This window comes from Apis mellifera, linkage group LG7 (assembly GCF_003254395.2).
Source record: "Apis mellifera strain DH4 linkage group LG7, Amel_HAv3.1, whole genome shotgun sequence".
NCBI lineage: Eukaryota > Metazoa > Arthropoda > Insecta > Hymenoptera > Apidae > Apis > Apis mellifera.
In genome coordinates, this window is record NC_037644.1 from 1,419,095 (window position 1) to 1,436,895 (window position 17,801).

Here is a 17,801-nt window from a genome sequence, read left to right on the forward strand (position 1 = left end):
TTTAATTTCCTTCTAAGATTTTAAATTACAAGCTCATCAATAACGCATAAATATTTAGCGTAAAAAAATTTTTATTAACGAACCTTTCTTATTAGATGACACGATGCTGGTTATAAAGATTATAATAAAATTTCATGATTTAATTATTAGCAAACTTTATATTATACTTATGTTATACTACTTATTTTTTATTAAATATTTTTATTTCAAATAAAAATTTATTTCAAATTTATTTGAAATAAAAATAAATTGAGTAAAATAATTTCCTAAATAAAGAGTAAATGATTCTAATTTTTGAAAAATATATTTTAATTTTTTTTTTTTTTTTTTTTTGATATTCCATCATCGTGTCATCCAAGGCACTTTAGAATGGTACGTTATTTTGCAATGAAAAATCTGTTATTAATTGAAATTTTGATATACTATAATGTTTCGAGAAGAATAAATAATATCATTGAATATATCTTAAATTCGATTGCACGCGTCATTCTAAATCAATTTATATATATTTTCTTTGTTTTATTAGCACAATATATATATCTTATAATTAATATAATTATTATCGATTTTAAAATTATTATGTAGCATTAACACGAATTTTTTTATAATATTAACTACACAAATAGTGCCCGGTACACGGACGGATGTCTAATATATTTCAAAGTGATTATCGTATTTATTGTTTAAAGTTAAAGAGAAAGAGTAATTTATGATAAAAGGAATGCCCGCTCGATAAATAGCAATAATTTTCTTTCTATGTAATACATAATTTTATAGATTTAGTGAATATAATTTATATTTATTTCAAAAAACACGAGAAAATATTGAATTATCATTAATACAGTTTTTCGCATATTAATATGTAATGGATTTTTTTTATCAATGTAATGAAATCTAAAAATATTTTTAAAATAAATTAAAATCAATCATTATTATGAAAAATTATTATTTGACACATTCCAATTGAAAGGAATTTATTTTTTATTTCAATAAAAATTATCATATTTTTTTTTTTTTATATTCATATATCACTGAAATAAAGTATAAGAATATCATTACCTTAAAATTATAATAGTAATTTAAAAAAAACAAAATAATATTAAAAATATTTTTGAAAATTTCATTAAAATATCTTTTATAATTCAAATATTGAATACTGCATATGATTTGTTAATCTTTTTGATTATAAGATACAAATATAAATAGCTAATTACATATTATTCTTTTTAGATCTTATATACAATATTCTAATATTCGTTATATTTTTTCGGCAAAAAAATGTTTCAATATGTTTAAATATTTTTGCTTATTTAAATATTCGTTTAAAAATCCATTACTCATCAAAAATTTCTTACTAAGATTTATTTTTTGCTATTTATTTTTCAATAAAAATTAAATTTCTGCTTAATTTTATTTATTTGCCTAGATTCAAAACTGATTATTTTTTTCAATCAATTTCTACTGAAAAAATTAATTCTATATTTATTTAATTCGATTTTGTCTGTTTTCTAAAAACGGATTAATGACGCATATAGAGATTCGACTGTAATCTGTAATATATAATCGCAGTATTTTATAAAAAAATATTAAATACGAAAATATTTATATTGATTTGTTAATAATACGTAAAATATCGAAAGTACTTATACACTTATATTAAGAAATATAACGTATATTATTAATATATACATTCGTTTGCAACATAAAAATCATTAGTTTTAACTTAGTTAATAATATTCAAATAACGAAATAATTTCTTGAATATAAATGACTAATTCTTAATCAATTATATTCAAATTTGTGCTTTTTATTTTTTCAAAGATAAATCAATTTCATTTTATATTATTTAAAAAAATATATTAATTTTTAATAAAATAGAAATACAATGATAAAATATAATTAAATCGAAATATGAATTATATAAAAATATAATTGCCCTTAAAAAAGATTATAAAAAAATTAAAAATTCAATCTTATATATAATTTATACATAATATTTGCTCTTTATATTTGCATCTTGCAAAGAGATGATTGAAGAATTGTGTATGAATTATATACATTTCTCATTAAATTTCACTGCAATATATTGATAAAAATATGAGCAGAATAATATACATATATTAAATGTATGTATACATATATTAAATCTAATTAATATATTTCTGTTCTGGAATTTTTAAATTTTTACTAATATCACTATATAATAAAACATACGTAACAGAATACCTGTATATAATGTATATATATAATATTTTGCAATATAGTATACTGTACATAACTGTATATAAATAATTTTGTTTATCGTAAAATAAAATATATTTTAATTATAAAAAAAACATAAAAACAAATATCGACAAAATCAAATCTTACACAGATCTTACACAGATCTTACACAACGCGATTTCATATGGCAAGAATTGTTTTCTTCTTGTAATCTATTTTATAAAAAGCTTATTTAGTTTGTCTTTTGCATTATATTTCTTGAAAAACTACTTTAAATAATATATATATTATATTCGATCGTGCCATTTATCGAAAAGTACCGGGCAAAAAACTGCATATTGGTTCGTGAAATTTAAAACATATTTAACTAGAATATAGTAAAATGTTTATATCGCAAAGAATTATCTAAACAACTACTATTCATTACACCAAATTTTATAAAAGATAAAAACATGTCGTTGTACTGTTCACATTGTTTCTTCTTTTTTTTTCTATTATATATATATTTAATAGACTTGATCGAGCAAAATTTTCCTTATGTCACAAAATTTCACAATTAGCATTAAATTTATCTAAAGATATTAACTATATTTTTGCTTGATCAATGTTTATATTTTATTATTGTTTAAAATCTCTATTAACTATAGGATTTAATTTTACTGTAAATACATCAACATAGATAGATCTATTTAGAATTTTGAAATAAAGCTTGTAAAACTAAGCGCGATAAAACGAGAAAATTTAAAAAATCGCCTTATATCGCGCGGGCTGTATGATGGAGGGGAGGGGAGGGGAGGAGAGAGGAGGAGAGGGGGGAGAGAGAGAGAGAGAGAGAGAGAGAGAGAGAGAGAGAGAGAGAGAGAAAGGAATTATGTATATGAGCATTTGTGTACTTTTGTAATATATATATATATATATATATAATCGGTGGCAACCATATCACAGGAGACCACAATAAAGCAAGTTAGCTGGAATCTATACAAATTCTTACCAGAATTAGAATATTCGGCAAGAAAATAACCAGTCGTCCAACAGTTTCTCATTAGAAGAAACTTAGTATGACTCAACTTTTCTTATACTTTCTTTGTTTTCTAAGATACGATATATTCGTTTGAAATAGAGTAGACAGAGCAGTGCGTGTGCTACCCCACAGCTTGAAGCGTTTGTTGCGTAAGTATAATGGTGAACTTGGAGTGATTGGAATGGGAATAGGATTCGAGGCCACCAAGTTTGACATTGACAATGGTGACTCGCGTATTTCCTTCAATTGTGATTGGTTGGAGACTCCACTGATCTGGATTGATGACTGGGGTTGGATTGCGATTGGTCGGGGTATGGCATGAGATTGCCGCTGGAGGGGCCTGTTGATCCTGGGCCCTGTTGCTGTTGACCGCTGTTGAGCGCCAATCGTTGCATTTGACGTATAACCGTGGCTGCGTGATAGGCTTGCTGCAACCATGAGAGAAGAGGAAGACTTTCCTACGGAGCCTGGCGAGCAAACACATACAATCAGAAGCTTGATAATCATATAATCATACTAACCTTCCACCTTGATTTGGCGAAATTTTTTTTAAGTTGTTCCGATACAGTACCATGGATATTTTTATTGCTAGCTGCATTGCCGGATATCCTGAAAAATATCAATTTCACGATACTATGTTAAATACAAAATATAATAAATAAAATATTCTTTTTATATTTTTATATTAGTTATATTTATTAATTATTTGTATTTATTTTTATAATGTTAAAATATTATTTAATATTTAATATTTATATGTAAGAATTATTAAAGATTTTAATATGAGAGTTAAAATATAGTTAAAATATTATAAAAATTCTATTTTTAATTTAAAACTTTATTATTACATACATTTAATTCATATACAATTTAATAATTAATTTTGTAAAAGAATAAATTTATATTAATACATAATGAGATTAATATAATTCTTTTACTTACTTAATCAATACCTACTTTATTATTAATAATACAAATTATTTCCTGTAATATTTTCATTACTTAATTTAAAAATATAACTATTTGAAATTTAAAAATACATTTAAAACATGTTCAAAATATTACAAATACTTTAATAGGGAAGATACAATAACTTTAATAAAATAAGTTGTATACGATATCTGAATACAATAATGATCTTACCAAGGATGTGCAAGGGCTTGTTTGCAAGAATAACGTTCTTCAACATTGACGCACATCAATTTGTGAATAAAATCCTTTGCGGAGTCACTGATATCGTCCCAGTACGGTGAATCAAATTCAAATTCACCTATAACAGTCTGGTTAGCTTCTTGGTATGGAACAAATGATTTTATTATGATTTACTTGCTTTTGTATAAATTACTTTTTGTATAAATTTGGAAAAAATATTATTCATTTCACATTATAAAATAAATTTGTTTCTTATAATTGACTATAAAATTTTTATGCTTTCATTTTTTTATTTAGTGATATTATTTTATTATCAGATATTATGCTGATATAGAATTAAATTTTTAATCTTAATTTTTGAAAATTAAACAATTAATGACTTCCACAAACTGTGGACACACACGAAAGATTATTTACTTACTACACTAGCATGTATATAACAGCATACTAAAACTAGAATAGTACCTTAAAAATGAAAATTTTAAGTTAATGGATAACTGCATGTGTTTGTCAAACTTAAAAATAGTACTAATGAAATCATAGTATAATCCTTTCAAATTCTAAAAAAATTTGAACTTTAAAATAGTTTTGTTACCTTTTAAAATTTGTGCAAACAGGTTCGCATCATTTTCATCATAAAATGGCGGATAGCCACATAATAAAATATAAGAAATGACTCCTATACTCCATACATCCACAGCTTTTCCATATGGTTTTTGTGCTAAAACTTCTGGAGCTATAAATAAAAAAAAATATATATTTAAATTTTATAAAAAAAATTAAATTATGTATAAAATATTTGATATATCAAATTGGTTTTTTTTGAAAATAATAAGTTTTTAAAAAAAATAATAAGAGAATATAAAGAGAATATAAAGACAAAAATTTTAATATTTTTCATGCTGAATGTAATAATATGTAATAAATTTTACATATTATAAATAATGTTATTCAAAAGACAAAAATAAAAAATTTCAATTTTTTAAATGAAATAATATAAATTTGTTTACATTATATAAAATTATGCAAAATGAATTTCATATTATTCCTACATTCCATATTAGACTCAGAAGATGAAAAAAAAAGATGAAAAATGAAATAAATAAATGTTTCTTAATATTATATTTATTAATATACTGTATTGATTGTATTTTAAATTATTAATAAGAATTTTTGTCTATAATATTAAATTATAAAATATTAAATTATTCTTATTTTTTATTAATGTTATTCTGGTTATGAATTAATATACTTTTTTTATTTTAAATTACATCAAATTACCTAATACAAATCCTTTAAAGATATATTATATACAAAAAAAATCCAATAGTAATAAATTTGATAACCATAAAAATCATTTTACATATCCAAAAGTTCCAAACATATTGAATACTTCATCCAAAATACTTTTTACAGATCTATAATTATGAGGAAAATTCCTATTTTGTTAAAATAAATATCATTTATAAATAACAGTAGAAGTGACAATATATAATCTTATCAATACAATATATTAGTAAATATAATATTCAATTTTTTTTTATTCATTCTGATTTTGTCTAACTTTGAATACATATGTCATAATACATATGTTATATGTTTGAATTTGTCTTGATATGAAATTTTATATATTTCATTTAAAAAATAAAAATTTACTTTTTTTTTTTAATAATATTACAAATATAAAAAAATTGTATATATTATTATATTATTATAAGAAGCATTAAACTTCTTTTTTGTCAAAAATTTTTTTTTAAAATTTTTTATTTTTAAGAAAAACAATTCATTCAATATATCGTAAATATGCTATAATGAATAAATCTATATTAATATTACAATATAATACAATATTAATATATTTATAATATATATATATAAAACATTTTTAAAATCAATTTAAAGACTAAAATAAACACAAATATACAAAAAATATCAGTTAAACAATTTATTTAATATACTTATTTATTAAATTATAAGTAATTTAAATTTGTATTAAATAAAATAAAATAGTTAAATTGCTAATAATTTAATAACTTGAAACTTAATAAATTTTCAATATTTTTTGTATACTATTGTATTTGTTATAGAATTCATTCTCAAAAAATGTCCTATACATTATTCTATATATGTAAATTAATAAAATTAAATCATACCAACATATCCTGGTGTACCACAAGCAGTTGCCATAATACCAGAATCTTCCATTTTTGATAGACCAAAATCACTAATCATAATCTTACTATCTTCATCTGGATTATAATATAAAAGATTCTCGGGTTTAAGATCTCTATGTACTACACCTTGATCATGCATATAATCCACAGCTTCTAAAACTTGTCTTATTAAACCTGAGGCATCTTTCTCTGTATAGGAACCTTTTTCAACAATTCTATCAAATAATTCTCCACCAGTAACTCTAATGTAAAAGAAAAAATAGATATATTTTTAGATAAGATATATTTATAGATAATTAGATATATATTTACTAATAAATTGTAATAATAAATAGTAATTCATAAATATTTAAGAAAATAGTATTTCATAAATATTTATATTTAATTTAATTACTTACAATTCCATAACTAAATAAACTTTATGTTTATCTTCAAATGTTTCCAATAACTGAACAATATTAGGATGTGTTAACCTAAAAAAATATAATTATAACTAAAATAAATATGAAATTATTAATAGTAAAAAGTAACTAAATTTATTCAAGAAAATTAAATAATATACCTTCGTAAAACTCTAATTTCATTTTCTAAAGAATCTTCTTTTCCTTTTAATGCTTTTTTATCAATGATCTTTACAGCAAACATTTGTCCAGGTTTTTCCCTACTTTCTGCCAAACGTACTTCAGAAAAAGCACCTCTATATAAATAAATATTAACAAATAAATTAAAGTATCACATATAAATAATAATGCAATAAGATTTATGGAATTATTTTTATTTATTGTTACGCATTATAACAATAATATATACATAACAACATTTATTATCCAATTAATTATAATTAATTATAATTAACTTTGCTCATATTATTTAAATCATAATAATAAAAGAATTCTAATATAATAGGATTTTTAATGAATATATCATATCATATGATAGATATTGTGAATTTGTAATTGCAATTAAATCTGATAAATCTGAGATGTAAATTTATGAAGATTATTTATGAACAAATAAAAATGAAGTTTATATAATTTAAATAAGAGTATTTAAAAATTAATAGTTATAATATGTTTCTATCTAGAAGTACTTTCTTTTTTCTAAATATTAAAAATATATAATATATTTATTATAGATATCAAAAAATATGTAACACAAATTAAATTAATTAAAAAAATTATTAAATTAATTAAAAATTAAATTTTTATAAGTATAGCATTTTTTATAAGTATAGCAAATATAAATCAGTATTGCTTTGTTTGCTTTATTATATATTTATAATTTAGATTCTAATTTAAACATAAAATAAAATAAACAAAATTTAAAATTACATATATAAGAAATATACATGCATATGAGAATAATTAAATTGTGCCAATAAATATTAATAATTATTAAATGCCACAAAATGAATCTATTTTTTATGAAAAATAAGTATTAAAAATAAACTATTCAAAATTTGTATATAAATATCAGGATAATATTAAAAAAAAAAAGTTTTATTAATTTTTTATAAATTTTAATGATAAATGTAATATTTAATGATAAAACGTAATATTACATAAAATTTATAATTAATCATATTATTAATTAAAAGATTACTTAAAATTTAATTTAAATATAATATAAAGAATATAAATATAAAAATCTCATGCAAATGATTCTATTATTTTTTGATATGTAATCTGTATCGATATACATTTATAATATACATACGTTCCAAGTAATTCCTTTAGGATGTATTTGTCCTCAACAGACGGCGATTTATCATCTTTTCCATCTTTTTTAATCTTCTTGTTTGAATCTTTTTTACCGAAGAGTGGCATCTTCGGATTATATTATTATAGTATAATTTTCACACACCTAATTTCAAATCCCTAAATCTATAATAATCTTCTAAATTTTAACAGGTTATGCGTTTGTTAACCAAATATTCACACAAAAAGATATAAAGAAAAACTTCAATGTCTGTAGTTTCTGATTAGTCGGCAGTGATAATAAAGAAAAAGAGATCGTCGTCAAACACTTCGTAAAATCATCGTTTTAAAGCAATGTATGATCATGAACTCTCGACCTTTCTGCACGAAACGATAGCAGATAGCTGTACACTACGATGTTCCACTTTACGCTTATCCGTGGACCGAGTTTGACACGTATTCGCGCACTATTCTGCTACTGAAACGTTCTATTCCGCGTATCAGGCTCAGGGTCGCGGCCTCGCGCCCTCGCGATACAACTTGTACTATGCAGTAGATAGTTCTGATGTGTACGTACTAATTCTTTAATTTTTAATCCATTTATCATATAGCAATTTATTTCCTTTGTAGTTTTTAATAAATAGATTAATATTCGAATAGATCATGTTCAACCCTTAATTCCACATCTTTCATTCATTGCTTTTCTCATAATATTCTCATAATACTCTTTAATACTGTCATGTTTTAACTAGTCATAGTCCTATACTCATTGTATTCATCGAAGATAATAGTAGAAATGCAATATAATGCAACAGTAAATCTCAGTTTAAATAAATAATTTTATAATAAAGAAATAATAAATAAATGAATAAATAATAAATATAAAATTAAATAATAAGTAAAAATTTTATATAACAACTGTTTAATTTTATGAAAATTATCTATTTATTCTTTTTATTTTATAATTGCGTTTTTTTTTGAAAAAATTATTTTCGTTTAATATAATTTGAAAAACATTAAGAAATATATTTCAAAATTATTTTTTCATTTTATTCATTATATTTTGTATTTTGTATTCATAAAAAATAATAAAGATATGCTTTCTTTGAATTAAAAAAGAATACCATAAAAATAAAAAAATATCCTTTAATAGTACCATAAATACATACAAAATTTTTTGTTCCTAGCACACAACACGCGCGCGCACGTACATATATACCTTACATATAGTAATTTTTTAAACATATATTAAATTCTGATAAATGATCGAAGATGATAATGTCAATATAATAATAATAATAATAATAACAATAACAATAATAATAATAATAATAATATATATTAAATTAATCAGAATATTTATTAAAATTTTATAGTGATTTACTTAAAAAATATTGCGATTTTAACAATAATAAATAATTAATAATTTAAAAAATAAAATAACGGATTTTGATAATTTTATTTACATATATTATATATTTATCAGATAAATAAAACATGGTTTATACCAATAACCACAAAATAATTTTACAAATACTTATGAATGAAGGTTTTTTAAATGAAAATAAAGCAAAAGAATTCGTTATCAAATTATTTAGTAAGTAAATTCTTATTTAATTTTAAATAAAAATAATTTATATTTAAATAATAATTTTAAATAAGAATTCAATTTCGTATACATCTATTTTTACATTTATTTAAAATAACTTTCATATATATTATAAATGAAATTGTATATTTCAGATGATGATAAAGTATCAATAATAATAAATCAAATAAATGAGCAATTACAACCTTTAAACATGTTAATTAAAAAAGCATGGTGTGAAATTACAGGCCAGATATATTGGATTTTAATAAGCACTGTATTTGATGAAATAACCAGGTATATTTGATGTTAAAATAACATCAATATTATATTTGTTTTTATATATTTTATTAATTATTAATATTAATTGTAATTATTTAATTTGTTATAAATATTTTTTTTAAATTTACCTAAAATTTATAAATAAATAAATTGATATTTTTATTTTATTTTTCTAATTATTGAATAATAGTATTTATAAAAATATTTATTATAATTTATTAAAATTTTTTTAGGTTTCAATCTGAATTTTCAAAAGATCAATTAGCTTTATTAAGAACTATATTTTCTGAAATTATAACATCAAATAATGGATGTATACAAAGTACAATATGTTTAAATTTATGTTCTTTACCAGATGTAAAAATATCAAAAGCAAAAGCTGAAGAATTTCTTGATGATATAGTTAATAGAAAGTGGTTAGCTTATAAGGTACAAATAAAACATCAATATATTATTATTTTATATTTAATATTAATATATAATTCTATAATTAATTAGTTTTATTGATATTATAATTTTATGATATTTATAGGATGGTTATTATTATATGGGTGTAAGAAGTATAACAGAATTAATGCCATATTTTAGAGCTACTTATGAAAATAATTTAAATATTTGTAATCTTTGCAAACAAATTATTTTTCATGTATGTTATTAATTATGTCATTAATTATGTAATTATATAAGATTTCCTACTAATATTTATTTTTATTATTTAGGGTAAAAAATGTAATAATTGTGAAACTTTTTTTCATTTATATTGTTTAAAGAAATTTATTATGATTTATAATTCCATAAAGTGTTCTAATTGCAATACAGTGATTTCAGATATTGATTTATCTGGTAATGTTATTTTTTTATGAATAAAATTAATGAATTCTTTATTTTTATTATTAACTTATAAATAAAATTAATATTTATAGGTATATCAGATGACTGTGATCTAGCAGAAGAAAGTGTGGATAAAATAAAATTATCTAATAAAAAATTCTCAAGAAGAAAAAATTAAATATAATTAAACTGTAAAAGATTTTTTATAAATATATTTTATTATCGTAAATAATTCTATTGTAATATTTAAATCATCTATCATCTCTTTTATGCCAGAAGCATAAATATAAATTTTCTATTTGAATAAAGATATAGGATGTTTTTTTATATTTAACTTCAATTTATAATGATAAAATAGTTTATAAAATTAAATTGTATTTTGAAGTAAATACTACCATCTCAAAAATCTTAATAATTGTTTTTCCATATTTTACATTTAAAATATGAACTTCTATAAGTCAAATTGCATATTCTTTGGTATAAAGAGAATGATATATGATAATCTTTATATGTACATTATTACAAACATATTTAAACATTATTGTATAAATGTATTTTATAAATATCTTTATATAATGTATTTTATAATATTTTATAAATATCTCAAGTGTTTTGACTTTTTTCAAATTTTTCTCTCAAATATTTAAGACCAGCTGCTATACTTGCTTCATCTATATTTCTATTTGGTATCATCTGATTCTGTAATATATTATTGGATTCTTGTTGTTTAAGCTGAACTTGTTGAGTAACTTGTTCTATATTTTGTTGAGTAAAACTATTTTGATTTATTGTTTTATTATCCTCAACATTAGAATCATTTATAATTAAATTAGGAGGAAGTGGTATATTATAAGTATCTATATTTGCTTTATTATTAGTTTTTACATTACTCTGGATATTCATTTCGTATGGTTCAGATTCTTCATTATTATTAATTCTTAATGCTACATTAATATTTTCAGAGTTTAAATAACCAGCACTTTTGAAATTTTCATATACTGGTCCAAATTCATTAACCCTAATTTTTCTACATTTATGAATCCATTCTTCCTGAGACATTTCATACCAATGAGTTCTTTTTCCTAAAAATTCTCCTAAAATTTTTATTTTATTTTCTTTTTCTAATTCTTTATTTATTTCTATATTTTGATTTTCATTACTTTCTTTTTCTTTGACTTCAATCAAATTCTTTTCTGCAGTATGTATATTATCTGATATATTTTGATTAGATTCATTATTTTTTTTTCTGAATTCTTCTTCTATTGCATCTATTGGTAATCCTGCTCTAATACGCTGTCTAATTTTAGCTGCTTTTAATCTATTATATTCCATTTTTTCTTTCAATTCTTTTAATTCTTTTATTTCTTTCTGTTTTCTTTCCGTTTCCTTCCTTAAATTGAATAAATTTTCCTGTTGCTTGATTCTCTCTTCTTCATCTTGTGAAAATGCATAATAACCAACGCCATGGGTTCTAGCTTCATCAAATAAAATATCTTGATAATGTATATTTACTTTATCAGTTAATTTTTTTGTTTGTTCTTCCCATTTTCTTCTCATAATTTCTATTTCAGGCTCTTTTTCTTCTTGATAATTTTGTTCAATAATATTATTTGTTTTTGGATCAATTCCTTTTTTATTTATTATTTGTTGTTTTATTAATTGATCTTTTTCTTGCATTAAACACAAATCTTCACGTAAACATTTTCTTGTGCGACCAAAACAATCTTCATATTCTACCCAGTCATCTTCATTTTCTAATATTGCATCATTTTCTTCATTTTTTTGTAATAATTCTTCTTCATCAGATTCATCTGATTTATTTGTGAAATCAACAAGAAAATTTTCATTGGTAGTTTTAGTTTTTCTTAATTGGTCATACAATCTTGCCTTTGCTGCTAACATTAATTTTGACTTTTTATGAGTATCAATATCTTCAATATATTCTAATTTTTTCGAATTTTCATTTTTATGTTCCTCCTCAGTTTTTGAAGATTTTTTCTTCTGTAATTTTGGAATACTATAAATTGTTTCTGATTTCAATTTTGCTTCATTTACTTCATGTTGTTTTTTTAAAAGTTCTGCTTTTAAACCCACAAGAGATGAAAAATTTACATTGATTTTTTTTGTATTATTCATCATTGAATAAATCTGTTAAAATATCATTAATATAATTCAATTTCATTTAGAAAATAATACAAAGTAATCTAAAAAATCTCGATAATTTCACATAATTTTTATGATTTATATTTTATATTTGAGTACAACATTGAGTGAAACATAAATTATAGGTTATAATAGATTATTAATATTCACTGTATTTGAGATATAAATTTTAATATCAAAATATATAATTATAATATACACAAACACATACACACACATATATATATATAAATTTATAATAATGTATTTTTTAGAATTATAATTTTAAATAACATACATTTAAGATTTTATTTATTGGAAAAACAACATGAATGAAATCTCATACCAATATATCAAATCGTTAATTTATCTTAACCATGCTATTTTTCGAATAAAAAAAAATTAAAATTCACATTATATTATAAGAATTAATTAAAGTTACATAAATATCATTTATATTATTTAAATAAATATTATAAATATATTTTTATATTGATTATAAATAATTTAATTAAAAAAATAAAAACAAAAGAAAATTAAAAATAATAATTCTTCTGGTTATATAAAAAAAGAAAAAACTAGATAGATACAATATTTATATTAATATTCCTTTTTTATTTTTAAATATAAATAAAAAATAAATTTAAATTTTATATATTCAAAATATTAAATTTTATCATTAAATTTTATATAAAAATATTTTGAATATTATTATGTGTGATATAATCTCTGCTTATTATGCTTATCATGCTTTTTAATATTTTTAATATTAATATATTTTAGTATTTTTTAATTTCTGGTTCTGGTTCTTGTATATTTGATAATAAAAATCAAAATATATAAATATTTAGATAAAAATTGCAAATATACTAATAATAAAATCATGGTTTTTATTTAATTATTTAATTCTATTATTGAATCCTATTATTGATTAATTTATTTCTATTAAAATACAATATAATTTTAATAACATAATAATTTTAAAAAGTTAATTCGTATAATATACTAATATATATATTTCTATATTAATTTCTATTCTATTTCTATTATATTTCTATATTAATTAATTTTTATTATTTTTTTTATAATGATTAACTATAAAAAATACAATTAATAAATAAATAAATTTACTAAAAATTTAATAAATAAATTTAATAAAATTAAAAATAATGTATAAGATTTCATTTTTTTATATATTATTTAAAATTTAATTATTTAAAATTACATTATAATATAATATTGTACATAGAAAATATTTTTAAAATAAATTTTAATTTGTAATAATAAATTATAATACTGTCAATATAAATATTAAAAAAAAACTTATTTAGAATTAAATAAAATAAATTAAAAAATACGAATGTTCTATACCTTTCATAACACAACGAATGTTTCTGTCTTGAAGTATTAATTAATTATATAAATATCCTGCAAAATATTTAATTATACAATATTTAATTATATGAAAGACATTGATAAAAAATTAAAATTATTTAATTTTATATTAAAATAAAATATCTTACACTATAATTACTAAAATTTTGAATTAATTAAAAGGATGTAAAACTATAAGTCCTTAGGCTCGATTCTTAAGTGATATAAAAAAAATTTTATAAAATAATTTGTTTACTTAATTATAAAGTTTTGTAAGATATAATTGCATATATTTAAAAATTTCAGTTATTGAAAATTTGATCCGTTGATATTCTGACGCCATTTGTCAATCTAAAAATCGATTGTCGATTATCAAATCTATTCCAAACTTGAAGCTGCCGATCTGCTACTATGTTAGTCATGTAACTTGCGAACACCAGTTAATGCAACGGACACGTTAATGCACGTTGTACACCGGTAAGTAATCGGTTGATATAGTGAATCATTTATCGTCTTTAAAATTCATTGTATGTTTAAAATATAATAAAAATGTATAAAATTTGTTTTTAGATAATTCTTAAAATTGTGGAATGATATGGCACCCCGTAAAGCTGCAAAACATTCAGATACAGAGGTTGTAGACAGAGCAGCGGAAGCCGGCGATGTGTCGCCTCCGAAAAGAAGAAAAGCCGTTGCAAAGAGTGTGAATAAAAACGATGAAGAGAGGCAAATTAGACTGCCAAGAGCTGCAAAATCTACGAAAATCGAGCAAATAGAAACCACAGATACGAATTCAACCACAACTAAAAACACAAAAACAAAAACTAAGATATCATCGATTGCTAAAAATGCTTCGACATCTACAAAAACGAACTCTAAAGTCAAGTCTATGGTAAAGAAAAGTAAAGAAATAGAAGAAAAACTTAATGCAAGTCCTGTGAATATAGATATTGCAAAAAATACTGAAGAAACTGAAATAAAAAAGACACGTACCAAAGCTACGATAAAAAAGGCGGGAATAGATGTGGATGAAGAATGTACGTATTTACAATTTCTTTAACGAGTTTTAATATTATTGTTCGTATTTAACGACTAATAATTTACGAAAATATAAACGCTTTTTTTATTAATATTTTGCTATTTATTTGATTTTTAATATAACATGATGATTATATAATAATAAATTTTGGACAAATTCTTTCTAAATATGTACAATCATATAAAAAAATTTTTTATTTTAAAGTATATAAATTTTAGTATATTAAATTATTTAGAATATATATAATAAATAAAAATTTTTATAAAAGTTCCTTTATATATATATATATATATATATATATATATATATGGAATTATATATGAGGAATTATAATATAATATTATAATATAATATAATATAATAAATATATATATAATTGATATTTATTTATTTATATCATAATTTATTTATATATATAATAATATTTTTATTTTAGCTAAGGGAAGATCAAAGGGAAAAGCTAAAAAAGAAGTTGTCAATGAAAATATTGAAAATTTAGAAGCACCAACTGTTAAAAAAAAGTCTGCAAATATTGAAATAGTATCAAAGGATAGTAATCCTAAAGCAAAAATAATAAAGAAACAAACTAATATAGATACTGAAATAAAAGGTAAAGGTGCTAATAAAGGTAGTAATAGAAGTAAAACTGCTATTAATAATGAGACTGAAAATAATGATAAAACTGAAGAATCTATAGTATCTATAAAGACAAATAAAAAATCAGTTGATGATAAATCTACAAAAATTACAGTAGCAAGAAAAAAAAGAGGCCGTAAAAATGAAATTAATGCTGAAAATATCTCAAAAGATGATGGAGAATCAAAAGCAATAGAAGAATCATCTTCAGAATTAATACAAACTAGTGATAATGAAAATCAAGAAATTCAAAATAATCAATCAGAAGAAACAGAATCAATTCAAACCACTAAAAAGGGAAGAAATGTAAAGAAAAAAGAAACATTATCAAAGAAAGTTACTAAAATGCGTGGTAAAACTGCTAATCGTAATACTGATGCTGGTTCTAATGAAGATGATACTGATGTAACAAAAGCAATTAAAGAAATACAAAAGAAAACAAATAAAGAATTTATATCTTCAATAGCTACTACAAAAAGAGGACGAGGAAAAACCTCGGAAAATAATTCGTCAGAAATATTAACTAGTAATAACAATGTGCAAAAATCATCAGAAGAAGATATTGATAAAAAGCTGGATTCAGAAAAAGAAGAAACAAACAAAATGTACATTAAAATGTCAGGAATACCTAAAAAGACAGATGAAACACTTGTGATTAAGAATCAAATAAATGAAAATAATGTAATAAGTACATCGGTACATGAAGAAGAAATTTAATGCTGTATGTTCTATTTTTTTTTGACATGTTTCTTGAAAAAAATATATCATTAATATTTTAATATATTTGATAAAGATAAAAATATCTATGAGTATTTCTGTGTTTAGGAATACTAAAGAAATATATGTTTTAAAACTTCAATAATACATTTTGGTTAAATATGTAAACAATATTTTGCAACATGATTATTCTTGCGTTTTCTTTGAAGTATTTTGATAATATAATTTTGAAATCCTCTTGTATAATAATATAAGAGATTTAATGACGAAAAAATGTTATTTTTAATGATACATAAAAATTTCTTAATATATTTCTATAATAGTTCTATTAAATTTTAAAAACAACAATCATTGATAATTAAATTCATTTATAACACAGGAATGCCAGTGTTTTTCAATAGTATATTGCTAAAAAACATTTTTTTCAATTTTTTTAATTATCTTTAATTTCATTTAAAGATAAAAGTTGGAATGTATCAAAAGATTTATATATAAATTATACCAACAAAGCATATTTTATAATGTTCTGTAGCATATCGAACACAGATTATCATAAATAATCACAGTTGTTGTTTTTTATTATATTTTTATAATTATTAAGTAAATATTTTTGAATGAAATTACAAACATTGAAAAAGAATAAGAAAAAAATATAAGTAACTCTTTTTATATTGAATTATTTTGAGTTAAATAAATATCCACATTCATATTAATAATTTGATTATGAGTAATAGTTTATAATATTTACATTTTACATTTTTGTGTTTTCTTTTTTTATAGTAAAGTTATTTTTAATATTTAGACGAAAATATATTATTTCTGAGATAAATTATATTTTACTTAAAAAATTTTTTTTTTATCCAAATATAATTTAAGATATTTAGTATTTTTAATAATAAGATTTTGCATTATAATATAATGTTCG

The 17,801-nt window shown here is 20.5% G+C and overlaps 4 protein-coding genes across 6 annotated transcripts; 2 read left to right on the plus strand and 2 right to left on the minus strand.

Moving 5' to 3' along the window:
* Positions 1 to 1,983: 1,983 nt before the first annotated feature.
* Positions 1,984 to 8,707, minus strand: LOC727249 (calcium/calmodulin-dependent protein kinase type 1). 2 transcript variants are annotated; one of them, XM_006559153.3, is made up of 8 exons: positions 8,287 to 8,707; positions 7,133 to 7,267; positions 6,969 to 7,043; positions 6,550 to 6,812; positions 4,992 to 5,132; positions 4,388 to 4,514; positions 3,816 to 3,853; positions 1,984 to 3,711 (listed from the first exon to the last, which is right to left on the minus strand). In XM_006559153.3, the coding sequence occupies exons 1-8, from the start codon at positions 8,394 to 8,396 to the stop codon at positions 3,287 to 3,289; spliced, it is 1,314 nt and encodes a 437-aa protein (XP_006559216.1). In that variant the 5' UTR covers positions 8,397 to 8,707; the 3' UTR covers positions 1,984 to 3,286. The 2 variants fall into 2 exon arrangements, with proteins under 2 accessions (XP_006559216.1, XP_001122959.1); XM_001122959.5 differs by having other exon boundaries at positions 2,298 to 3,672; positions 3,766 to 3,853.
* LOC727247 (non-structural maintenance of chromosomes element 1 homolog) lies at positions 8,699 to 11,200 on the plus strand. 2 transcript variants are annotated; one of them, XM_001122957.5, is made up of 7 exons: positions 8,706 to 8,836; positions 9,754 to 9,864; positions 10,011 to 10,152; positions 10,371 to 10,566; positions 10,670 to 10,783; positions 10,857 to 10,980; positions 11,061 to 11,200. In XM_001122957.5, exons 2-7 carry the CDS (start codon positions 9,765 to 9,767, stop codon positions 11,144 to 11,146), a joined length of 762 nt encoding a protein of 253 aa, XP_001122957.2. In that variant the 5' UTR covers positions 8,706 to 8,836; positions 9,754 to 9,764; the 3' UTR covers positions 11,147 to 11,200. The 2 variants fall into 2 exon arrangements, with proteins under 2 accessions (XP_006559217.1, XP_001122957.2); XM_006559154.3 differs by lacking the exon at positions 9,754 to 9,864 and having other exon boundaries at positions 8,699 to 8,836.
* A 148-nt stretch (positions 11,201 to 11,348) lies between these two features.
* On the minus strand, positions 11,349 to 13,129 carry LOC102656137 (coiled-coil domain-containing protein 174). The gene has a single exon (XM_006559155.3). The coding sequence runs from the start codon at positions 13,105 to 13,107 to the stop codon at positions 11,572 to 11,574; it is 1,536 nt and encodes a 511-aa protein (XP_006559218.1). The 5' UTR covers positions 13,108 to 13,129; the 3' UTR covers positions 11,349 to 11,571.
* A 1,661-nt stretch (positions 13,130 to 14,790) lies between these two features.
* Positions 14,791 to 17,047, plus strand: LOC727239 (protein P54-like). Its single transcript, XM_026441842.1, has 3 exons — positions 14,791 to 14,961; positions 15,055 to 15,521; positions 15,960 to 17,047. The coding sequence occupies exons 2-3, from the start codon at positions 15,080 to 15,082 to the stop codon at positions 16,874 to 16,876; spliced, it is 1,359 nt and encodes a 452-aa protein (XP_026297627.1). The 5' UTR covers positions 14,791 to 14,961; positions 15,055 to 15,079; the 3' UTR covers positions 16,877 to 17,047.
* The last annotated feature ends 754 nt before the right edge of the window (positions 17,048 to 17,801 follow it).

What these genes read in the sequence shown, in the direction of transcription:
- LOC727249 (XM_006559153.3), bottom strand. Translation starts at nt 8,396, where the DNA reads ATGCCACTCTTCGGTAAAAAAGATTCAAACAAGAAGATTAAAAAAGAT. An exon ending in GAAATTAGAGTTTTACGAAG is followed by an intron (nt 7,044 to 7,132) that starts GTATATTATTTA and finishes ATATTTTTTTAG; the next exon opens with GTTAACACATCCTAATATTG. An exon ending in CAAGCCCTTGCACATCCTTG is followed by an intron (nt 3,854 to 4,387) that starts GTAAGATCATTA and finishes GATATTTTTCAG; the next exon opens with GATATCCGGCAATGCAGCTA.
- LOC727247 (XM_001122957.5), top strand. Translation starts at nt 9,765, where the DNA reads ATGGTTTATACCAATAACCACAAAATAATTTTACAAATACTTATGAAT. An exon ending in GAAAGTGGTTAGCTTATAAG is followed by an intron (nt 10,567 to 10,669) that starts GTACAAATAAAA and finishes TGATATTTATAG; the next exon opens with GATGGTTATTATTATATGGG. An exon ending in GCAAACAAATTATTTTTCAT is followed by an intron (nt 10,784 to 10,856) that starts GTATGTTATTAA and finishes TTTATTATTTAG; the next exon opens with GGTAAAAAATGTAATAATTG.
- LOC102656137 (XM_006559155.3), bottom strand. Translation starts at nt 13,107, where the DNA reads ATGATGAATAATACAAAAAAAATCAATGTAAATTTTTCATCTCTTGTG.
- LOC727239 (XM_026441842.1), top strand. Translation starts at nt 15,080, where the DNA reads ATGGCACCCCGTAAAGCTGCAAAACATTCAGATACAGAGGTTGTAGAC. An exon ending in AATAGATGTGGATGAAGAAT is followed by an intron (nt 15,522 to 15,959) that starts GTACGTATTTAC and finishes TTTTTATTTTAG; the next exon opens with CTAAGGGAAGATCAAAGGGA.